The following is a 25,465-nucleotide window of genomic DNA, read 5'->3' on the forward strand; positions in this document are numbered from 1 at the left end:
GCTTTGGCTAGAGGAGTAGATAGTTCTTAGTTATGTGTAGGAGATTTTAATGAGGTAGGCTCTCAAACTGAGAAGGAGGGTGGAAGACCTGTTGGAGTGAGGAGAGTCTTAAATTATTAAAGATTAATTGATGATTGTGGTTTAATTGATCTTGAATTCAATAGATCTAGATTTACTTGGAGTAATAGGAGGATAAGGGGGTGCAAACATTAGGGAAAGAATTGATAAGAGTTATGGCAATGTTTCTTTTAAGGAGACCTTTGATAAAGCTCAAGTATTTCACTCTGAACCTATGGGTTCAAATCATCACTTACTTATTGTTGACTGCTATTATCTTGATGAGAAAATTCTTAAAATGTTTAAGTTCAATGCTGTGTGGGCTTCTCATCAGAACTTTAAGGGGACTGTTGCTGCTGGCTGGAGTGATGGTTATGTGATGTTTATGAATAATAAAGGTGAAGAGTTTGTGTGGAGATTGAATAAATGTAGAAGGAAACTCATTGAATGGAGTAAGCAAGAATTTCTTAATAGTAGGAAGTTAATTAAGGAAATCAGACTCTAGTTGGCTGACTGCTATGAGGGTGTATGGAATGAGTTAAAAGCACAACAAGTTAGTGAGATCCTGAAACTCCTTGAAGATGCATGGGATTGAGAAGAGGCTTTTTGGTGGCAAAAATCTAGATTAAATTGGATTTGTTATAGAGATAACACTAGATTTTTTCATAACATAGTGATTCAAAGAAGATTGAGAAATAAAGTTTTGAGGTTAAAAGCTGATGATGGGCATTTGGTTGATGAAGCTACAGAAATTAATGAAATGTTTGGAAAATTCTATAGTGATTTGTTTTTTGAGAAAGAATATGAGCATTTAGAGGAAGTATTGAGTAATGTTCAGAAGTGGTGACTGAAGAAGACAATTGGCTGCTGATTAAGCCAATATCTGATGAGGAGATTGAAGTGGCAATTTTTGATCTAGGGGCAACTAAGGCTCCTAGACCTAATGGTTTTACAATAATGTTTTACTAATCTGCTTGAAAAGAGGTCCAAAAAGAAGTATGTGGCATGGTAAAGGATTTCTTTGATGGTGGTAAGTGTTTAAGAAAGATGAATCTCACTCATAGTATGCTTGTTCCTAAGATTGATATCCCTAAATCTATCAATCAGTTTAGGCCGATTGGTTTGTGCAATGCTTCATATAAAATCATTGCTGAGATGATGACTTTAAGAATGAGAGGCTTGATGAGTAAATGTATAACACAGTAACAAAGGGCCTTTGTTGCAAGAAGATTGATATAAGATAACATCATTATTGCTCATGAGGCTTTCCAATATTTGAAGATAAGGAAAACTAGCTCCAGGTATGATTTGGCTTTGAAGATTGATTTGAGTAAGGCTTATGATCGTGTAAATTGAAAATTCTTAAAGGAAGTCATGCTCAGGATGGGATTTAGTAAACATGGGTAGATTGGATCATGGAGTGCATTTCTTCTGTTAAGTTCGAGCTACTTGTTTCTAGTAAGAAAGTGGCAAGAATTAAACGTATGAGGGGTGTAAGACAAAGAGATCCTCTTTCTCCTTATCTTTTTATTATTACATTTGATATCTTGTCTTTAATGGTTCAGTTTCATATAAACCATTGGGATTTGATGGGTATAAGGCTATTTAGAGGGGGACCTATGTTTACACATTGCTTTTTTTTGCTGATGATGCTTTATTCTTTATTAGAACTAAAAAAAGAAGATTTTAGAGGTGTAAAGTGCAGCTTTTGGTTAGAAAATAAACTTAGAGAAATGCACAGGCTCAGCCCACATAACATCAATCCATTTAACTAAAGCTTTTCTTTAATGGATCCTCATAAATAGTTCTCATTTCCAACAAAGATACATATAACCAAATAATTTAGAAAAGACATGTTCGCTTAATTAAGTGCAATTTCTTTTAAAAAATGGCAATGTGATTTTTTTTTTTTGGTAGAAACGGCAAAGTGATTTTAATATATCATAGTGCGACACAACTACTGCCAAAATGCCTGAAACAAATCAATTTTAGCAATTCTAATATTTTCATGTTTTGACTTTGGTGCAGCTATTTTTTGTCGTCATAACGTGAAGTCTCACCGATTTAGAATCTTTTTTTATAATATTTTTTTATTATTTATGGCTTTACTTACGGTTATATTCCTATGCCATTTATTTGTTTATATGCCAACTCAGAAGCTACTATCGAGCTCAAGAGTTTTCATTATTAATATCATTAAAAGGAAAATTATATTAATCAAAGTTCAAGGTTTCATGGGGGAGGAAAAGACTAAAAGTAATCATAAGGAAATTGATTTGCTGATAAAAATGTCTTCTCCAATAAATGATGATTGATGATTGTGTTTTGAGAAGACGTCAGGGCAGATGATCAGATTCTTGAGATGGCTTTGAAGGAACAAACTTGTGTTTTTGCTGGTGGGAGAATCCAATGTAGAAATAATCTAAAAGCCATAAAAGTGGGGTTGTGGATTCAGTTTTTGGAGTGAGATCAACTTGAAAACTTTAGAAGGATGACCATCGGAGGTAGCCACATATAAAGAGAAGCCAAGTTTGTTGATTTTTCTTTTCATTGTATTCCAATCAGAGAAGAGCAGGGAGGCTAAGACCAATAGGATTGGAGGATTTATGGTTGAGGAAGTAGGTGGGGCATAAATTGTCTTCGGAGTAAAACAGGAAGAGATGTAGTTATGGATGGAATGAATAGATTTAATGTAGCTGTAGAGCAGGATTTGGATTTGGAAGGAATGAGGTCATTTCTTTTCAGCCACATTGTGTGTACAGTGATGATGACGAGATTAATTGCTTCAGGATAGGTGGCGGCGGGAGGCATTTGAGAGACGATCTAATGAGTTCAGGGGTTTAGTTTGGACATGTATAGTTTGTGTTTGGAAAGTTTAAGAAAGCAAACAAGTTAACATGGCAAGAAAAGGATTAAATAAAAGCATGTTTATTTCTCATATAAAAAATACACAACAGAATAAAAATTTACTAGCCACGAAAATTGAGATCAATTTGTATATTCTTCCAAATTTAGGGGGGGAAAATTAGGTGAGTTAGCCTGAACGCAGCCCACCAAGAAGCAAGCCTTGTCAGCACGCAGCCGCCAACTTGTTACCCGTTATGGGCCAGCTAGCATCTCATGGGACAGTTTGTTTTCTCAGTTCTATAATATTAGTGATCTTATGTATATATCTTTTTTATATGATCACACATTTATCTTAATATCTTAACATATAATTTTGTTGGTCTTATAATGGTTGAATAAAATTTTCTTTTAAACTTAGTAGGAACTTTGTGATCATAAAGAACTCTTGATGCCTTTTTGGGTTTTAGCCACACTTCTTATATCTTATTCGTAACATCTTCATCAATTTTATCATCATTTTATAATATTGATTCCAAATACTCCTACTTTGTTACTTGTGTAATAGTTTATTTTTCAATACACAAGGTGGGGTTGATCAAAGTCTCAAAGATGTTGAGATCATTAAATATATCATGTGCCATCCTATCCAAGAAAAAGAGCACATCTATCAATTTGTCTATACAAGAAAAATTAATCAAAATATTAGGGCTTGTTTGTTTTCTATTTTTAAAAATTATTTTTTGTTTTTAAAAATAGAACAAATTTAAAATTTGTTTGATTAAATGTCTTCAATTTAATTGTTTCCAAAAATATTTTATTTTTTATTTTTAAAAATAAAAAATAAAAATAACTTTCAGTTGTTTTCGTTTTATTTTCCTTATTTTAAAAATACACTATATTTAATTATTGAAAATTATTGTTAACTTAATCAATTTCTATTATAAATTACCACCATTAATTACCTATAACAATTACTATCAATTTATTTTTTAATTTTAAAACTATTTTTAAATTAACATAACCAAATGAATTTTTGATTTATTATGTTTTAAAAAATAAATTTAAAAATTATATTACAAAACATTTTTTTTAAAAAAAAAACGAGATCAGAAATCAAGCAGGCCTTAATCTTTAATCCAAATCATTAAAAAATGAGCACATTCATCAGTTGATGGCTTCAGCATAATTTGTAAAAGCTAGCATGAATTTTCTTTAAACCTTTTGCCCAAATTATTAGTCCCTTCATAAAACCCAGTACTTCGGCAATGGATGGTGGGGGCTTCTAGTTTGACATTAAATCCAACAACCGACTTTGCAATATTTTGGCATGAATTTTCTTTATAATATACAAAAACAATTCTCAATCATGGTCCTTATGAATCGGATCATCCATATAATATACAAAAAGAAACTCCAGATATTTGATATCTTTCTTTTTGAATGAGATCTCAATTCTAGAGACGGTTTCATTAGATATCTTACAACTAGAATCCCTTTTTTTTTTTAGATCTAGTTCCTCCACCACGGCAACCCCAGTTAGATTCAAGCATGATATACTTTTTAGTTATTGGGATAATTGAGCAAGCAAAGCCACATATTCCAAGGGAAGAAGAGACATAAGCAGAACCACAAACACCAACATGGATGATACATGATACACAACTTCATTGAACCATTCAAAACCTTAATTGACAACTCGAATTCTAATTTGAGAGCAATTTCAGATTTACTATCAATCATAAACATACCACTTTTTATCGATCAAAGTTAAGTGAAATTGTCAATAACAATTAACTCTATTTTTATAGACTTAACTCTTATGATCTCAACCTTTAAGAACTCAAATCTATAAACCTTCTTGTTTTAAAATCGCTACTTTTTTAAAGTTCAATTCTTATAAATAGGACTTAGGCTCAAGCTCGAAAGCCTACATAATAATTTTTAAATTAAAATTTATAGTTATCCTTAATTAAATAGATAAAAGCTAATAATAAACTTTGAAGTTTAATTCAAATAATACATATTCCAAAATGTAATATAAATCATAAAAGTCCAAATTGTCTATTATAAAAAATTAAAAAAATTTTAGTTCTTATTATCATAGATCTTCATTCAAAAATAAAACATGAGACCATTTATAAATAAGTCTACTTGGAAGAGGTGGTGCTAGTTTAACAACCTCACCAACTTCATTTCGTTTAATAAATATTTAATAAATTGTGCTGTTATCATATATTAATTCAAAATTTTAAATAAAATATGTAAATAAAGTTAAAAAATTTATAAGGGCTTAAAGGTTAGCTTGAGTTTGTATAGGATTTAAAAGCCTTTTTATACTAACATTTTTTATTCTTTTCAAGTCTCGACTTTTAAAAATAAGGGCACCTGAATAAAGTCAAGCAATTTTATATGTATGCGTGCTTTGTATGTGTGTATGCGTGCTTTGTATGTGTGTGTCTCCGGGGAGACAAAACTAAGCATTAAATTTCTCGTCATTTTATTCAGGAAGTGAGAATGGAAATTCTCGGTTCAGTTGTTGGGAAAATAGTAGAGTTAACAATGATGCCTATAGCAAAGCAAGTGGGATATTTATTATTCTACAAAGACAATTTTGAGGAGCTAGAGAAACAAATTGAGGGGTTGAAGACAATCAAAGAGCGCATAGAGCAAGGTGTTAGTGCAGAAAGAAAAAAGGTAAAAGAGATTCACAGTGATGTGCTGAGCTGGCAGAAAAGAGTTGATGAGACCTTGGAAAAAGTAGAGAAACTTTACGAAGAACAACTTCATCATGCTAATCTGTGGTGTTGGAAATGGTCTTTTCCCAATTTGAAATCACGACATAAACTTGGTAGAAAAGCAAGGAAAATGGCATTCACCATTGCTGGACTGAAGGAAAAGGGAAGGTTTGATGGTGGAGTTGGGTATGATCCTCCTCTAGTTATACCAAACGTCATTTCTGCTACTAGAGGCGTTGAAACTCTTGACTCAAGAAACATGAAGAAAAAGGAGGTTATGTCGTCTCTAAGTGACCCTCAAGTAAGCAAGGTTGGAATTTATGGATGGGGTGGAGTAGGGAAGACCACTCTAGCAAAAGTAATAGCCAAACAAGTTAAGAATGACAAGTTGTTTGATGTAGTGGCTATGACAACCATATCCCAAACATTAGATCTTAAAAGAGTTCAGGATGAGATTGCATATCAGTTAGACTTCAACTTGGAGGAGATGACCTCAGTTGGAAGAGCTGATCGCCTGTGTGCAAGGATAAAGAAGGAGAAAAATATCCTCATCATATTAGATGACTTGTGGGAGAAAATTGATTTGGAAAAGCTAGGAATTCCTTCTGAGCGAGATCTTAAGGTTGGCAAATCCTCGTTGGCTTCTTTACATGTAGCTTTTTCCCAAAAAAATGAGATTTATCAAGGTTGCAAATTATTGTTAACTTCTAGACATTTAGATGTCTTACAGAAGAATGACACTCAAGAGAACTTTGCTCTCGAAGAATTAAATAATGCAGAATCATGGAATTTGTTTGAAGATATGGTTGGAGATGCTATCAAAGATGCTAATTTGCAAGGGATAGCGACCCAAGTGGTGGAAAGATGTGGAGGGTTGCCTGTTATGATTGTCGCAATTGCCAAATCATTAAAATATAACAAGAATATTCATTATTGGAAGGATGCTTTGAACAACTTAAAGAGAGTTGATGGAGACAAGGTTGGGACTGTTTTTTCATCTTTTGAATTCAGTTACAACCGATTGAAAGATGATGAAATGAAGAAAGTATTCTTGCTCTGTGGAGTACATGGACCATCCATGTTTTTTAGTGACTTGTTGAAATACGCAATTGGTTTGGGCGTTTTGAAACACACAGATACCATTGAAGATGCCAGAAATCGACTTTATAGAATAATTGATGACTTGAAGGCATCTTGTTTGCTGCTTGCGGATGATGTAATTGCAACTGATGAGATTAAAATGCATGACCTTGTTTGTGAAGTAGCTGTCTCAATTGCTTCTAGGCATGAATATGTCTTCACATCGAAAGAAAGGGTGCAAGATTGGCCAAGTAAGGATTTTCTTGAGAGGTGTACCTATATAATCTTAAGTCAGTGTTTTATTCAAAAGCTTCCTGATACGTTACATTGTCCCAATATGAAATTTTTCCACTTAGATAGCTCAAATAGGACTTTGGAAATTCCATATTCCTTTTTGGAGGGGATGAGAAATCTTGAGGCATTAGATTTAACAGGCTTGAACATATCTTCATTATCATCAATATCTCTTGTTTCATTGACCAAACTTAAGACATTATGTTTGGATCAATGCACTCTGAATGATATGACTGGAATAGGTGCCTTGATAAATTTAGAAATTCTTAGCTTCATCTATTCATCCATGAAGGAGATTCCAAGAGAAATGGGAAAATTGACTCATTTAAGAATGTTGGATTTGAGAAATTCTGGAATTGAGATCATCCCTCCCAATATTTTGCCCTCATTGAATAAATTAGAGGAGCTTTATATGGGCAATGCCTCAATTAAGTGGGAGGTGGAAAGTTTAACTAAGCAAAATAAAAATGCCAGTCTTGCTGAGCTTGGGCAGTTAACAAGATTAACTGCTTTACAAATTCAAATTCGTGAGGCTTGGAGTTTGCCAAGCGACATAATGTTTGTTAAGTTGGAAAGATATTATGTTGTTATAGGAGATAAATGGGATTGGTCTCCCAGCAGGGGGACCACAAGGTTGCTAAAGCTTAAGCTAGATAGCAACATTCATTTGGAATACGGGATTAAAGCATTGATTAAAAGAGTAGAAGATTTGAACTTAGATGAAGTAAAAGGCATTTCAAATGTGCTTTTCAATTTGAACAGCGAAGGATTTCCTCTACTAAAGCATCTCCACGTCCAAAATAATGGTGAAGTTCAACATATCATCAACACAATGGCGAGGTACGAAACTCATGTTTTGTTCACTAAATTGGAGACATTATTACTTTATAATCTCAATAACTTAGTGGAGATATGTCATGGCCCGATTCCTGTCAATTCCCTGGGCAAACTCACAGTCATCAAAATCAAAAATTGCCAACAATTGGTATATCTGTTCTCTATTTCAATGGTGAAAGCTCTTTCCCAACTTGTTGAGATTAAAGTTTCCAAATGTAGTTCAATGAAGATGATCGTGTTTGTTGAAAATGTAGATAGTGACATAGCTATTGATGATAAGATTGAGTTTTATTCAATGCGCTCCTTGAGTTTATGTCATTTGCCAGTCATTGAAGGTTTCTGCTCAAATGAATTGACGGCTTCTATGACAGCTAAGCAGAATTCATTGAGAACTAATGTTCCTATATCGTTTTTCAATGGCAAGCTGGTATGTTCTTTTTCATTTTATATATCATTTTTTATTTGCAATTCCAAACAAATTACTTCATCATAATCATATCATGTGACTATGACATTGATCATGTATGATATGTTTTAAATGAAAATGAATCTATCCTGAAGCAGAATATATTAGACTATTGATAGTTAAAAAAGACTACTATTGATTATTTTTTATCTGATTTATTATATTTTATTTTATTTTAGATAGAAGCACTCTGACGTATGATATATATAATTTTTTAATTAAATGCATATTCATTCTTTGATGAAAATTATCAACATTTTCATCATGCTAAAACAATTCAATTGGCATTTTCCATCAGGTTGAAACCATCATTTGTTTCTTTTTCACAGGTTAATTTTTCTTGTTTGGAGACCTTGAAGTTGAGTTCAATCAATTTAGAAAATATTTGGGATGATGATTACCTTTTCGAAACCAATTTTATTCATAATTTGGCTAACTTGATTGTGGAGGATTGTAAAGGCCTCAAATGCTTATTCTCAGCTAATGTGATTGGAAGTCTTCTAAAACTTAAACATCTTGAAGTAAATAACTGTGACGTGATGGAGGAGATAATTTCTACAAAGGGGAGAAATAACATGGCACTAGAAAAGGTAACAAGATTAAAATTTCAATTAAAAATGTTATGTCATTAACATCAAACATTTATTTGATCTTAGTTATATTTCGGACTAGTAAACTATACATTGTACCACAGGTCTGCTTCTCAAAATTGGAGACCATGGTGATAAAAAACATGAAAAGGTTGAAAAAGGTATGGCACTTACAATTCAATGGGTTGAAGACTTTGGAGGTTAGCAAATGTGAGAGGCTTGAGAATATAATTCCAATAGATATGGGGAAATCACTTGAAAGTTTGGAGACATTAATGGTCAGCGATTGTAACTCAGTACAAGTGATTTTTGGATTCAACTCCGAAAAAGGCATTGCAGGGAAGACAACACGACTACGGAAATTATCTCTATCTCAGCTATCAAAGCTGAAACAAATTTGGAGTAGAGATTTTCCAGAAAACCTTCACTTTCATAATCTGCAACTTATATGTGTTGAAAACTGTGAGAACTTGGAATACCTTTTTCCCTTCTTCATTGCGATGCATGCAACTCAACTTGGAGATATTACCATAAAGAATGCAGGGAGGATGAAAGAGATTGTCCCTTACAAAGAAGGCTCTGTTGATAGTCCAATCAAATTTGAATATAATCACTTCACCTCTTTAGTGCTTTGGAACTTATTTGAACTTGAGGGATTTTTTCCCCAAAATCATAGATTACTATGTCCATTATTAAGGGAATTAGATGTCCGCAATTGTGGGAAATTGAAGCTTTTCCAGGCACAAGGTGCAAGCGGCCTAGATAGAGTTTTTGATAGTGAACTTCAAGTCTCAATGCAGCAGCCTTTTTTCACACTTGAAGAGGTATAGACATTTTCTTATAAGAAATAACTTATTTTAGTTCAAAACCATAAATATCTCGATACATGCAATGTTTTTTAATGTGATAACTTTCTATATTAGAAAAACATAATCAAGTTTGATTAAGAATCCTATTCATCAATTGCTTCCCGCCTTGCTAGTGTATAGTAGATTATTAACCATTCAAGTCTACTGGTTCCTGTGCCGCCACCCATTAGCTGTGGCTCTGCGGTGACATTTTATTTTTTATTTTATTTTTAAGAACAAATCTTTAAATTAAATTGTTACAAAGTAGAATTAGATGTATTTTGAGACCCAAAAAATATACGCTGCATGATTGCCTGACTTCAGGAATTTACTTTTTTATCTAGCTTTGCTTGAAAAAATAGCATCTGTAGCATGGAGAAGGAGATGATCCTTTGTCTTACGTTTTTTTTCATTTAACAAGCATTTTTTTCATCTATGTTGTGTACAGGTGATTGGCAATTTGGAGACCTTGGCCCTGAATAGTGAGGCTGCAAGCATAATATTACACCATCAATTTTCAGGGAAACGCTTCAGCAAACTAACATGTCTTGTTTTTGCAAATTTTGAAGATGGCCAAGCTACTTTTCCCCATTGGTTTATCCATAGCATAACTAGTCTCAAAGTGCTAAATGTTGAATGGAGTTCTTTCAAGGAGATATTCCAAGGAAAAACTATAGATGAGAAGAGAAAGTTTGATATCAGAACGCAGATCAAAGAACTTATACTCAATCAATTACCTAAACTCCGACATATATGTCAAGAAGGATTTCAAATACATCCAATTCTTGAGTTTCTTGAATGCTTACAGTTGTCGAGTTGTTTTGATTTGAAAAACTTAGTGCCTTCCTCTGTAACTTTCAGTCACTTGACGTACTTGGAGGTACAACATTGCAGTGGATTGATTCACTTAATTACCTCATCAACAGCAAGGAGTCTGGTAAAATTGACAACAATGAAAATAAGCAACTGCTATTCACTAGAGCAAGTTGTGGCGGAAGAGAAGGATGAGTCTGCATACGAAATTTCATTCAGTAGCTTAGAAAATTTGGAGCTTGAATGTCTGCCAAATATGAGGAGGTTTTGTTCTACCAATTGTGTGTTGAACCTTCCATTGTTGGAGAGAGTTGTTGTTAAGCAATGCCCAAGAATGACCATCTTCTCTGTGAGAGACACAAGTACCCCAATGCTTCAAAATATACTATCAAAGGAAGAAGATGAAAAAATGTATTGGGAAGGAGACCTGAACAGAACAATTAAAAAGATGTTTATGGATATGGTATGTTTTAATTTGGTTCAAAAGTTTCTTGTAAATATAAGAGGGAAAAAAATAACACCATTAAATTTTTTTTTTTTTGGGACCTAGAGCAGGAACTTGTTATGGATAAACTATTTGAAAAGGCCAACTGTTTTTGTTTGGTTTGCTTTAACGGTCTTTACTTTTCTTTTTAACTAACATACACATCAATGTTTACAGGTGGGATTCCGTGGCCTCGTGTCTCTGGAGATATCTCAATGCCCTGAGTTAAGAGAATTGTGGTACAGCCATGAAGTTAAGCTAGAAGTGTTTGGTAATTTGAAAAGGCTAGTAGTGCATAAATGTGAGTTTTTATCAGATGTGCTGCTGCCTTTAAATTTGGTGCATACACTATCCAACTTAGAAGAGCTTGAAGCAAGTGAATGTGATTCACTAAAAGCTGTGTTCGATTTAAGCAACGTGAATGGAGAGGAAGTGATAGTGAAGGAGACCATTCAGCTGAAAAGAATAACTCTCCTTCATCTACCTATGCTTAAAGACATATGGAAACTCAACTATAAAGAAATTGTCAGTTCTAGAGAAACAACAGAAGAAGAAGAAGAAGAAGAAGAAGATGAAGAAGGTGCTATCCGGCATCAGCAACCAGCATATTCCATTAAACAGGTATGACACTGGCTTCTTAACTTGTTCAGATTGTATATTTTGAATATTTTTCTTATGTTTAATTTCATCATATTTACTCTCAATACATAGTAGGAAAATAGTGTTTGGCCTACCACGGAATTTGTGTGTATATTAATAATTAAACACAAACATACAATTAATAATTATAATTATAATTATAGTTATAATTATATGTTCTCTTAGCTTTTATATCCTTGTTTCGTAGCACGCTTTGATGCCTACTACCAGTCCTTCTGCTTCTAGTTTTTTTAGAATTTTATCTTTTTTATGGTGTTGAAGTATTTAATCATACATTAGTATTCAAAATAATTACCAATTAATGATTTAGATTGTAAATATTGGTTTAGACATTTTCACATATCAGAGTTTCATTTTCTACAAATTACTTTTGAATTAATGTACATTTTTGCCCCTCAACTATTCATGTGGAAGCATTTAATATCTTAAATTTTTTATGGTGTAATGTCTGATCTCAACATTTGAAAACAATACAATATTGCCTCAACTACTAATTTTTTACATTTACAAATTCTCCAAAAATTTATAACTTAATTAGTGTATCTATGATTTACAAGTGCATGTGTTTTGAATTATTAAATAATATTTAAATTTTGGGAATGGATATAATAATAAAATTTAAATTATTACATATTAAAGTATTAATATTTTAATAATATATTATTGAAAAAAATATATCATTTTTTTAATTACTTAACATTGTTGTCAATAATTGTGATTCAACAATTACCTAGTATCCAGTTAGATTGGTTGTCAAAATGATATTTTAATGTTATAAATGTTTGTTTCTTGAAATGGTTATAAATATTTTGTGTAACTTTGACAAAAAATTTATAGTTATTTTAGGGAGAATAACAAATAAGTCCCACAAAAATAACTAAATGACAAAAGAATATTATGAAATGGAATAATTACTTTGAAAACTCTAGGAACTTATTCTGTATAAATTTTTTTGCAAAATTTTGCCTGTGACCTTCTAAAAAATAATAGAAAAAGGTTAGTTGTCATTTGCTACTCAATTTCAATCATTTCTGCATTTGATATGGTTATTTACCCATCTATAGTCACTAACCTACATACTCTTGCACTTTACTAATAAAAAAATTGCAAAATTTAGTTGTCATTTGTTAGTTAATTTCAGTCATTCCCTCATTTGGAGTATTTATTTTTTCATCTAAAGTTGTCATCGACCTAAAGATCCTTGTACTTGATTGATAAAAAAAGTTACAAAAAGTTCGTTATCATTTGTTACTCAATTTTAATCAATAATCTGGTCAAAGTAGTCATTTTCCATCTAAAGTAATCACTTACATACAAATCTTACACTTGATTGACTAAAAACTTTGTTGAAAGTTAGTTTTTACTTACCAGTCAGTTTTAGTCAATGACTTTATCAAAATAGTCATTTTCTTCATCTAAAGTTGTCACTAGGTTAGATAAAAATTTCATAGTAATTATTGGAAAATAGTTAAGAGTGGTATTTTTTGTCAAATAAGTTCCTATGAACTTTAGAATAATTATCTTATTTCATGATAATTTTTGTCAATTGTCCATTTGGGATGGGATTTATTTGTAACTTTTATTTTTATATTGCAAACAAATAACGCATTAAATTTTGGAAAATAGTTGAGAGCGATGAAGGGGACATTGTACTAAGGGAAAAGTTTGTAAATTTAAATAGGGAAACTAACGATAAACAATCACTGAAAAAAATTTATATCAATTAAAAATAGTTGTTATCAAAATTTGAATGAAAAAAAGTTTGAATGAACTATTGTTAACTTAAAATAAATTATTATTAAAACTTAAATAAATATTTGTTGATAAAAATAACCTAAATCGACAAGTATTCAATCGAGTTTTAACAATAAGTAATTCTTAATAGATGTAAATTTCTTCCAACAATCCTTGATTGATATTTTTTCATTTAAAAATAGTTAGTCACATGACAATCCATTTTCTTTTCACAAATATATGTGTTCCTTAAAATTAATACTATTTGAATTAGATGAGTCAAATATATATGGAGATGATGCACCACAAACTTTGAATTCTTTAAAATAGGGTTATACAACATTTTTGTGCCTTAACTATTCCTATAAGAGTGTCTAGTATTTTAAATTTTTTGTGGTACAATGTTCCCTTTTAATAATGGAAAACGGTGTAATGTTGCCTTATATATAATTATTAAAGGATAATTTTAACCATTAGTTGATTGAAGAAATTATATAAAAGAATCCAAAAATTACAAAAATAAACCCAAAAAAGTGAAATATTATTTTGAGAGACGTGTTATTTCTTACTCTTGTAGAAAGCAAAAGATATTATTAAAACATATATAATATTTTTTCGTTACTTAGTGTTGTTGCTAGCAACCGTGATTCAACAATCACTTGATAATTGAACAAAGTGGCAAGTTAAAATGTTACTTTTGATTTTTACATGAATAAAATATAACAATAATTTCTTAAATTTTATTTGTAATTTATGAGGCTTAATCAATATTAATTTTTTATAGAGTATTTATTTAAAACTTTTAGTGCCTTTTTTTTTAATTTTCAAGATTCTTTATTGATATAATTTTTGGATCAACTTATAATCAAAATTAATTAATAGTAGATACAACATTATACTATTTTTTTAATGTTGAATGGAAAAATCACACCACAAGAAAAATTTAGAATACCAAACATGTATAGCTGAAGAATCAAAGTTTGTGGTGCATCATTCCCATATGTAATTGACACTTCTAATTCAAATAGTATTAGTTACTATGAAACACTTACATTTGTAAAAAGATAGTGGACTCTCCCATGACTAACCACCTTACAAATCATAGTAGCAAATTATTGAATACGCTTATGCCGTTTTTAGAACTCAACAAGACATTATTGAAACGCTTACATTTTACTACTCTTCTAAATTTGACTTTATGTATAGATACGTAAACAAAATTTCAAGAATCTTATCCTATATGAGTTCTAAAACCTGGAAGCTTAGTTGGAAATTATGAACAGTTTGTAAATTACAAAACTCGGTTTGTTATGTGCACAGCAGAAGCAAATGTGGAGTAGAGATTCTCAAACAAGCCTTAGCCTTCATAATCTGCAAGTTGTACTCGTTGAAGACTGTAATGCTTTAGAATACATTTTTCCATTTTCCATCGCCATGGATTGCCTCAACTTGAAGAAATTACCATAAAGTATGCGGGGAACATGAAGGAAATTGTTTCAGCCAAAGCAAGGCCCTTAGATTGTCCTCCCAAATTTGAATTTAATCATATGAGCTCATTAGTCCTTTGGAATTTGACAGAACTCCAGGGGTTTTTTACTGGAAATCACAGTTTAGCATGTCCGTCATTGAAGCAATTAGATGTCCGAGGTTGTTTCAAATGGGAGCTATTCATGAAACAGGGTACTGGCCACGAAGGAAGAGTCCTTCATAGTAATCTGCAAGTCTCAATGCAAAAGTCTCCTTTCCCACTCGAAGAGGTATGAATTTGTATTGTAATGCCCTGAACATGAAACCATAGACATAAATAATACATGGGTTTCTAATTTTTCTAGAGTAAATCAAGCTTGGTAGCTAGATAGCTATGTGTGCTATATCAGATCATTTGATTAATAATGTACTCGTTTCCCATTGCTCAGGACAATATCTCTAATATAATACAGTTGTTTTACCTGAGATATTTCATTTGTTTACATGCACTTACATGGTATAGGTGATTCGAAACTTGGAGATGTTGGCGCTCAACTATGAAGATGCTAGCATGATATTACAAGGTCAATTTTCTTGGGAGAACTTCAGCAAACTCATATCTCTTAATTTGACCCACTTTGAAGATGAGAAGGCTACATTTCCATATTGGTTCGTAGAAAACATAACCACTCTCCAAACACTGCTTGTTGAACATAGTTCTTTCAAGGAGATGTTCCAACATGACAGGCAAAATGAGATTCAAACCCGAATTAAAGAATTGACGCTCAATCAATTGCATGAACTCCAGCACATATGTAAAGAAGGATTCCCAATGGATCCAATTCTTGAGATTCTCGACTTCCTATGTGTGGATGGATGTTCCAAATTGAAGCACTTGGTGCCTTCCTCTGTAACTTTTAGTCACCTGACATATTTAGTGGTGCAAAATTGTGGTGGATTGGTTCACTTTTTTACCTCATCAACAGCAAGAAGTCTTGCCAGATTAACAACAATGAAAATAAGGAACTGTTATTCGTTAGAGAAAGTTGTGGCAGAAGAGAGGGAGGAGTTGGAAGATGAAATTAATTTTAGCAGCTTAGAAATTTTGGAGCTCCAATTCTTGCCAATGTTGAAGATGTTTTGCTCCAGCATTTGTGTGTTGAATCTTCCATTATTGAAGGAAGTTGTTGTTAAGCAATGCCGAAGAATGAACATCTTCTCTGTGACCACCACAATCACTCCAAAGCTTCGACAGATACTTTCAAAGGAAGAAGATGAAAACATATATTGGGAAGGTGACCTAAACAGAACGGTTAAAAAGATGTTTTTGGACATGGTATGTTTTGATTTAACTCAATTTTCTTGTAGCTCCACATAATAACCCCTTCCAAAAAAATTTTGACATGAAACACGAAAATGCGATGGGCAAACAATTAGAAAATGACAATTGTGTATTATGTTTAGTTTGCTTTAACGGCTTTAATTTATTTTTTTCCTGACCGCACGCATCGACTTTTACAGGTGGCATTCCGTAGTTTCACGTATCTATGGCTATCTGAATATCCTGAGCTAAGAGAATTGTGGTACAGCCATGTTAAGCAAGAAGTGTTTGGTAATTTGCAGACAATGCATGCAGAAGTTAGGGTCCTTCTTTACTTCTGAAATGTGCTTCTTTTTGTTGGCTTTCATGTTATCAAACCTAAAAGTAACTATCTCAGAAAGATTATATCACCTCAGAATGTAGCATAAAATTTATTGCATCAACCAACTTAGGAAGAAAAACTCATCAACTGGGATGGGTTCTGGTCCAACTCCTTTGGCATGTACTCGCTACCCCCAAAATGGTTGATCACCATAGAATGGGACTATAGTTGTCGGCCACTGCCAAGAAACATAGAAACCATAAAAATAACAACAACAACAACAACAACAACAATAATGACAACAACAATGTCAACAATAATTTTATTTTATTTTTAATAAAATACCAGAATCAGAATACATGAAACTTGTCTATGTTAAAATGGGTCACAACTTAAAAATCTTAAACTTGTTGATAAGAAATATGGAAAATGCTACTTTAGGAGAAGATGATTATAGCTGTGTTGTTGCCAGTTTCCTTTTTAGGCAATTGGGAATATTTTACAACTTCGTTTTTAGCAAGTTGGTAGAGGTTTCCTCATGGGAAAAGAAACCTCATGCCTATAAAAAAGATGCTGAAATGCATTTGAGGGCAGAATTGATGAATGAATATCTGAAGCATTATGAGTTCTGAAAGCTCTCTCTCTCCCTTCAATTCCGCGTCCCTCTTCCCTTAACTCTCTTTCTCTGTTTTCTGTCACATCTCTCTCTTTTCTCCTTCTCTGTTCTCGTTTCCCTCTCCCATCTAAGTCTCTGTTTTTGTTTCTTTTCCCTTATCCTATTCTGTTCAAGTCAGTGTGAGTGTGAGTGTGTTTGTGTTACATCACTTGTATTGTGTTGGATTCTGATAATTTTATTAGGCCATTGTTTTCAGTTAGGAATAGACTTCATTTTTAGTCGGTCCTAGCAGATATAGATGTGATGTGTATTTATTTTAGAATCTATAAATTACTTACTGCAGCTTTAGCCCAGCAGCTGTAGTTCCTGCACCTCCATGATGTATCTGGAAGCAATGGGTAAAAGAATAATAATTGGAAAAATACAACCAAAAATAAACAAAGAGGTCTGTAAGTTTGCCATTAAGAATGGGGAAAAAAATTGCCTTGGAAATTTTGCAGATAGGTCTTAGACTTATAATTTAGCTAACAAAACAAAATAATCCTATTCCACTCGACAGTTTTCTAACTAAACCTGTCCAATGACTGAATAATTTTTATTTTTTTTATGTGAGTTCAATGGTCCTTTCTTGTTATGCTAGGATGCAACAAAGACGTTAAAAAAAATTTATCAGCAGTGAAGTAATTGAAGTCAAATCTCTTCATTAAACCGCTTGGATCAATTTCCTTTGATGAGAAATTTGGAAAGATTTACTCTAGGAATAGGATACTTTAGTTAGATTTATTTATATAGTATATTCTTCACCCTAGTTATTGAATGTGTAATGTTCCAAAAAGAATAGATAAACAGCTCCTCGGATCAGCATCAACACACCACAGACAAGGCAGACTTAGAAGCACTTATCATGATTGTTTATTAGGCCTATGTCATGACCACATGAAGTGAATCGTCAATATAGCCAGATTTAGCAGGGTTGCTGTGTCCCACATTCATGAGATGAACTGCAATTCTGCCCAAAATTTGGACTCAAGCACAGGCTAGCTTACGTATGGTTGGGCTTTGATCCAGGATCCAATCATCGTTTAGAGTCTCTCTTCACTTCATTGACCCATGGCTTCAGTCTTCAAATCTCAGGCGACTAAGGATGTGTTTGCGTTATAGTTTATGAAACGTGTTTAATTCAAATGCAAAATGGGCAAAGCAACATCATGGTTTGGTTCTTGCAAACAGGATACCGAATATAGCCTACAATAGATTTTAAAATTTCATCTCTTATTTATTTATTATTATTTGAATTCTTAGGTAACCTTATTATAATTATTAATGATAAAGAGAAATAATTTATTATAATTATTAATGATAGAGAGAAATAAAATAAAGTATTAATGATAAGGAGCAGTACTTTAAAAAAAAAACAATTTCAGAAATATACTATTATTTTTTAATAAGCACGAACTTAATTAATTTCGTCGTCCTTTATAGTCACGTTAACTACATGAGGGGGTACATGCTTTGTCGATTTACAAAACCGAGGCCGAACAGCTTGCAGACCAAACTTTGCGTACCTGGAGAACTAATGCCGCCATTATCAACTGAACGTCCAGTGGCAATATCTCTTTACATCATGATCCATTTCCTTCCTAGTTCTCGGCGGAATATCTTCGTCACCCTGGACACTGACGGAGAGATCGCTAGAACTCGTGGAACTGAAAGAAGAGCTCCGGCGGACTGTCGGCAAGTCCGCCATTGCCGCCGCCAGCCCCGGGAAGAGACATCGATGGTGTTGATCTAGTTCTAGATCCGCTGTACTGTCCAGGAACAGAGATATAAGGAGACAGAGAGAGAAAAGAATATTTATAGAATCGAGGAAGCGAGAATTCAGAGGAATTATCCTTCACCGAGATTCATGACATGGCCATACAGACTTACAGAGTATAAGAGAGAGAATACGTGGGGGTGGAATTTGGAGACGAAGCTGTATTGCGTTAGTCAGTGACGGATATAGAAAAATTTAATAACGAGAGCAATATTTATATCAAATATTAATATTAATATTTTTTAAAAAAATAATTTTAAGTAATAATTAAAGTAATATATAAATAAATTATGTGAAAAGTTTAAAATTATATATTAATTTCATTTACATCATAAATTTATTTTTATTATAAATAAAAAGGTAAATAATATTGTTAAATATGTATGCTGGATAATTTTTTAAAAAAATGTGGGACAATTAATTTTTTATGAAGGCAATTACAATCCTAAAGAGGGCCTGAGGGAGTGAGTGTAATTTTTTAAAATTTCAGGCAATTGTTCCCTCTTTCCCCAGCGTGGATACGTCCCAAGTGTTAGATCGACATCGTTTTTGCGCGCTGCGCCGGTTCATGTTACACAGCTTCGCGGACAACATTAAAAAAACTAGATTTATTCTGAATGCCAAGGACGAGAATATTTTAATATTTAAAAGGTAAAAGTATATAAATTTAAAAAAAATTATCTGAATGTACACAAGTCTTAGATTTTATTATTTTATTATTAAAATTTAAAAAATAACTTATTTTATTGCTAAAATCATCTTTCCATATATATTAAAGATATAGATAATTACTTATTTTATTTTATTTTAGAAGGTGTTACTCAGGGCAAATTTAGGGGGCCGTTTATGCTTTTTTTTTATTAATATGGGGAAAAACTTTGAAATTAAGCTAAATATGAACTTACTGCTAAGTTCTACCTCTCCATAATTAATTGAAAAAGAAAATTTGTTCTTCAAAAAATATTTCTAGATTTATCATTAGTTGTCCCATATAAATTAAAATATAAACAACAATAACCCCTTACATATTAAAAAATGTAAATTATTTTTTTTCAATTTCTCACGTCATACAGATTGAAATATAATATAATCATCTTATTCTCTTTTAAAATGTATTGGCCCATGCATCGCTTTAAGAAAAATAAAATTAAACATGTACTGTGATAAATAATATGTTACGATTTGTTATAATATTATTTATAAATTAAAATTATAAATTAAATTTAAAAATAAATAAAAATTATGTATATTTCATATATTAAATTAAAAATTACAAAATTGATATTATAGCTCTATTTATTAATCATATATACACACACGACAAAAAGACAACAATTTAGATAAGTTTAAGAAGTGTGCCATAGAAGATAATTTATATTTGAAAAGCTGTTATTTTAACATTGGTAACGGCTTGTTGAATTCTTCTTTTAATTTATATTTGAAAAGCTGTTATTTAAACATTATGTTAGTTAAAGTTAAATATATTTGTTGCACCCGGCAAAAAAACTTCTAAGACAAATTTATCATTTAATTCTAAATAATATTATGTTATAAAAGAGAGAGAGATTCATTATAGTACATGTTTCATTTTTACGAAAGTGATACCTGGGTCAACAAATTCTATAATAAGCTAATAATATTTTAATTTGAAGGAGGTGAGAGAAAATAAAAGTTACTCCTTCCGTTTAAAAATATAAATTTTTTTTGAGAAGTTAGATGTTCAAAAATGTAAGACACTTTTAGTCTTTCGAGGTTTAATTTTTACTTTTTTTAAAAGTGTCCCTATTAATAATAATTTTATATTTATTGTAGGGTGTTTAATAAGGGTAAATATAAAAAGATAGAGTTAATTTAAAAGTAGGTAACTATTTTATTAAGGATAAGATTCAATTAAAAATGCCTTATATTTTTGAACGAAGAAAGTAACTTTTTTTTTTAATATGCATGAGTACATAGTAAAGTAACATTAGGGGCAACAAATTCTTAAAAAAAAAAAGTTACTATTCATATATTTTAATTGAATTAAAAAAAATTTATTTATATTTTAATTTATAGAAAATAAAAATCGAGTTGACATTAAAATAAATTATTTTTAAAATTTTTATTTTAGTGTTAACTTTCAAGTATTAAAATAGAAGTAAATCTAGTTAAATGTTTTGTTACCAGAAACTAGTATGATGACCATACCAATGAAGCCCTTTTAATTATATTATGCAAAATAAAATATATATTACATATTTAGTTTCCAAAGCTTTTTACATGGAAGTTTTTAATTTTGAAAATGTTACAGGGTGTGTTTGGATTTTAATTGAAAAAAATTGATTATTAGAATGTGATGATGTTTGGATAAAATTTCAAGAATTAATTATGATAAGGATTTTTCAAAATGGAATAAATTTTAACTTATTCCAAATGGAGTTTTGAAAACCAAATGGAGTTTGGAAAAATTAAGATATTTGAATAAAATTTTTTAAAACTATAATTTTAAATCTAAAATTGATTCTAAAAAGATATCCAAACATGCTCATATTACGCTCTGTGTACGGTCTGTAAGCTTCGTGATTATAAGAAGTGTTGTTGGCTGATGTGATTTTGGTTTCTGCTGTATTGTTGTCCGTTGGTTTGGCTTGGTTTCTTTGCTTTTCTACTTTGCTGTACCTTTTTTGTTTTGTTTTTGTGAGTTTTGTGCCGTAGGCTGTATTTATAAGTTTTTTTTAGTGTTTTTTTGGTTTTAGCTATTAGTGTTTGTCTAATTTTATTTATGGAAAAATAAAATTTACTTTATTTGGCAAAAAAATTTGTTAATTCAGAAAGTATCGTTGTTAAATCTCCATGTTAGTTAAAAATAAACAATTACTTGTCAATATTATATTGTTTATTCAAAGACTTTTCAACTAATAATTTGTCAAAATTCCAACTTTACCATATCAATATCAAATCACAACTTGTAAACATTTTAGCTTCTTTTTAGTCTAGTTGCGGGAGACAAAGCTCCAGCAGTGGTTTTCTTTTTTTTTTAATATATAAAAATCAGGGCATTTAAATAATAGATTCCTAAAGCTTAATTACAATTAACTGAATTAGGAACCTTGGGCGTTTCATGAGCTTTGAAAAAGTTTTGGGCCCGTTATGCTGTAATGTCTCCTATGAGGGTCTTATGTGATAAGCTCCCAAAAATATTTACGGCTGAGATTATCAGTTTAGTCATGTATAGCTGTATGCATTTTCATGCTAGCATCACAAGGTATAATTAAGGAAAAAGAACATTCAAAGACTATCGTATGAAATTTACATCAGAGAAGGACTAAATAATTTGCTTTTATCTCTATAATTCTCTAGTCCTTCTGACATTTGAATTTCACATGCGAAATGATCGAAATGCCTCTCAATTTAAAAAAATAAAAAAAAAATCCTTCGATGTCGGAGCCAGCTATTGAATCACCGCTGGCGGCGATGTCGTCGAAACCCCTACTACCAGTAGGGTCACTAGAGTTCTGACTCCAACAACATTTAATTTTAAAATTGAGGTTTTTAGGTGGCCAATGGTAAGTTTAATCCCATGACCCTCGGCCACCAAACCCTTCAATATATATGTGGCAAAAAAAAAATTATAAGTAGTAAATCAAGCATAAAATTACTTTTATGTAATAACCCAATGTATATTGTTAATTTTTGAACGAAACTTTTTACTTGTTAATTTGATATGAATAATTATAAATTAGGGGCTTCAAAATTTCACTCATTTTACTTGTTAAACGTCCCACTATATTGCTGTCAATCACCAATAAGTTGTTGTCAAAATCAAATGAATACTTGTCAGCAAATGACTAAACTCTTCCTATCATTTTTTTCTAACTTGTTAAAATCAAAACAGATTCTTATTAATTTCAAATGAATTATTGTTATCTTACAAATGTCACTTGTTAATCTGACGTAGACAATTATAAATTAGAGATTTTAAAACTTCACTCATTTTATTTTTTAAATGTATTAATGTTTTATTGTCAATCACGAATAGGTTATTGTCAAAATTAAATAGATACTTGTACGTGTTAATCATTTACTAACAAGTATCCGTTATATTTACTCATATTTAATAAGATATTTTTTAAAAATATATATAAAATAATTTATTTATTATCAATACTTTTGAAAAAAAAATTAATTACACATTAAAATATTAAAAATACCTTATATTTTAAAACATTCAACTCCTTACATTTTTTAACGGAACAAATATATGAAAATAAGATTATGTGAGACAAGATCTAATTACCTCTAAAAATTATATGGATATATTAACAAGTACTTATTTGAGTTTTAACAAATAATCATATGTAATTAACAGCAACTTATTTGGAAATGAATAAGTTACACAAACTAATAGCATGTTTAATTGTATAAGTATTGATTTACATAAATAAACATCCATTTAGATTTTGACAATTAACCTTGCATAATTAACAAACAACCAATTAAAAATTAATAAGTGATTATAACTGATAATATATGTTTAATTGTACAAGTATTAGGCTTGTATAAAGAAGTATTCATTTGAATTTTAATAAGTAAGCACACATAATTAATAATAACTTATTAAATTATTAAAATTTATGAAAATTTATTTTTTATAAAATTTTGTTTTTATATACTCCTCCTTTAAAAAAATTAAGTTACTTTTAATTAAATTTTATCCCCCAATAAAATAATTTTCTACTTTTAAACTAACTTCATCTTTTCATATTTACACCTATTAAACACCTATAATAAATATAAAGTTACTATCAATAAAAATATTTTTTAAAAAAAGCAATAATAATATTTTAAAAGATTAATAATACTTTATATTTTTTTTATATTTAATTTTTTTAAAAATATTTTATATTTTTAAATGATGAAAGTAGGTATTAAGACAGGAATGTGAAATTTTACATTTTGAGATTTCTTTATATAAAAAACTCTCCATACAGAAATCTTTACATGACACTTTCCCGAAGAATGGCCGACACATATTTGACTCCTTTTTTTTTTTTTTAATAATAAGAGGGATTAGGAAGACGAAGCCGCCGACGCCTCAGACACGGATCGTATCGCATCACAACTAAAGAAGGTTCAACTGGGTAGACAAATATTTGACTCTGGGTTGTTGTGAGCCTTTTTTAACGCGTCTTGTCTTTTCACTCATAATAAAGCTCATCTATAAGCTGTAGCCACTTCATAGAGCTGACAACGTGGCATGTTTCACCTTGTTACGGGCTCTACAAAAATTGCTTCCTTCTATGTCCATGGGCGGGGGTTATTATCCCACTGCAACGTTACCGGACTCGAATGAAATTCTCAAGTAGATGCAGTGCATTACATTATTTAAGATCTATTTAATTAAAACATTTTAAATTGTTTAAATAAAACTTTGTATAATATTATTTTAATTGATATTCTATAATAAAATGTGTATTTAATTTTTTATTTTTATTTATTATCATTAATGTTAAAATTAATTTATATTTAACATAATTTAAATATTATGTTTTTATTGAATATATCACAAATAACGTGGCGCGCTCGGTTATAATAAAGTGAATTATTACTTTCGGTTAAAAAAATTTTTAATCTCAAATATTGTAGTTAATCATGTATCTTTTGTTGATTATTGAGGGATAGCATTACTTTTTGAATAACGGGGGCAATCTTCATGTGGATGTAATTATATATTATATTAAAATTATAAATTTAGCGCTTCACTTATTTTATAGTTAGATTCCAGTCTTATTTTATTATTGTGAAATATATTAATGTGGAGCTAAGCTCCTTTTTAGTTTGGTTGACAAGTTTTATTATTGAAATAATTTTAAGAGATCCTAATTATAAAAAAAATTTTGTTAACATTTCTACAGAATGTTTAAAGTTTCACCAACTTTATAAATATACATATATATATATATATATATATAAGACTTTTTGACTAGTAAAGATTATTTATCGATATTTTATTTTTATATTTAGTTAATTAATGCCTATAAAATGTGAGTATATCTTATATTTTGTACCAGTCATATCTTTAATATTGAGATGTGACATGATCCCTTGGTTCCCTAGAAAAACATAAAAGATTATTAAACCAACTAAACCATTAAAATATATGATGCAAAATAATATGTATATTATAAGTTTTGATTTGAGGCACGTTCATGAGTTGTTAATTTTGAATGTGTTATGTTGTAAATACCCAAATAATAACTCTATGCAAATATGATTTGTCAATATTCAAAAAACAAGTAGTCAATTTCTAAAGATCAACTTATTTGATTTTTTATAACTTATTCCTCGAATATTAACATATTATTAATATTATATTAAATAAAATAACATATATGTGCATGTGTTATATAAATTTAATTTGTAAGCATTTTCATGAGCTGTTGTTAATATTCAAATAATAACTTGTTAATACGTGTTTGTGTGTGTAATAAATTTAGTT

At 30.6% G+C, this 25,465-nt stretch overlaps 3 protein-coding genes across 3 annotated transcripts; all 3 read left to right on the forward strand.

Annotated features, from left to right (window-relative positions):
* The first annotated feature begins 5,418 nt into the window (after positions 1 to 5,418).
* Positions 5,419 to 8,510, forward strand: LOC129288291 (probable disease resistance protein At4g27220). The gene is made up of 2 exons (XM_054924805.1): positions 5,419 to 8,277; positions 8,496 to 8,510. The coding sequence occupies exons 1-2, from the start codon at positions 5,419 to 5,421 to the stop codon at positions 8,508 to 8,510; spliced, it is 2,874 nt and encodes a 957-aa protein (XP_054780780.1).
* Positions 8,511 to 8,712: 202 nt separating this feature from the next.
* LOC129288292 (uncharacterized) lies at positions 8,713 to 11,678 on the forward strand. The gene is made up of 4 exons (XM_054924806.1): positions 8,713 to 8,906; positions 9,011 to 9,730; positions 10,203 to 11,030; positions 11,229 to 11,678. The coding sequence occupies exons 1-4, from the start codon at positions 8,856 to 8,858 to the stop codon at positions 11,676 to 11,678; spliced, it is 2,049 nt and encodes a 682-aa protein (XP_054780781.1). The 5' UTR covers positions 8,713 to 8,855.
* A 3,090-nt stretch (positions 11,679 to 14,768) lies between these two features.
* Positions 14,769 to 16,714, forward strand: LOC129287661 (uncharacterized). The gene is made up of 3 exons (XM_054923883.1): positions 14,769 to 15,202; positions 15,436 to 16,248; positions 16,434 to 16,714. The coding sequence occupies exons 1-3, from the start codon at positions 14,927 to 14,929 to the stop codon at positions 16,572 to 16,574; spliced, it is 1,230 nt and encodes a 409-aa protein (XP_054779858.1). The 5' UTR covers positions 14,769 to 14,926; the 3' UTR covers positions 16,575 to 16,714.
* The last annotated feature ends 8,751 nt before the right edge of the window (positions 16,715 to 25,465 follow it).

The sequence above is a fragment of the Prosopis cineraria genome, unplaced genomic scaffold (genome assembly GCF_029017545.1).
Source record: "Prosopis cineraria cultivar Desert tree isolate PC_DT_omini unplaced genomic scaffold, ASM2901754v1 PC12, whole genome shotgun sequence".
NCBI classification, from domain to species: Eukaryota; Viridiplantae; Streptophyta; class Magnoliopsida; order Fabales; family Fabaceae; genus Prosopis; species Prosopis cineraria.

What these genes read in the sequence shown, in the direction of transcription:
- LOC129288292 (XM_054924806.1), top strand. Translation starts at nt 8,856, where the DNA reads ATGGAGGAGATAATTTCTACAAAGGGGAGAAATAACATGGCACTAGAA. An exon ending in ATAACATGGCACTAGAAAAG is followed by an intron (nt 8,907 to 9,010) that starts GTAACAAGATTA and finishes ATTGTACCACAG; the next exon opens with GTCTGCTTCTCAAAATTGGA. An exon ending in CTTTTTTCACACTTGAAGAG is followed by an intron (nt 9,731 to 10,202) that starts GTATAGACATTT and finishes TGTTGTGTACAG; the next exon opens with GTGATTGGCAATTTGGAGAC.
- LOC129287661 (XM_054923883.1), top strand. Translation starts at nt 14,927, where the DNA reads ATGAAGGAAATTGTTTCAGCCAAAGCAAGGCCCTTAGATTGTCCTCCC. An exon ending in CTCCTTTCCCACTCGAAGAG is followed by an intron (nt 15,203 to 15,435) that starts GTATGAATTTGT and finishes TACATGGTATAG; the next exon opens with GTGATTCGAAACTTGGAGAT. An exon ending in AAAAGATGTTTTTGGACATG is followed by an intron (nt 16,249 to 16,433) that starts GTATGTTTTGAT and finishes CGACTTTTACAG; the next exon opens with GTGGCATTCCGTAGTTTCAC.
- LOC129288291 (XM_054924805.1), top strand. Translation starts at nt 5,419, where the DNA reads ATGGAAATTCTCGGTTCAGTTGTTGGGAAAATAGTAGAGTTAACAATG.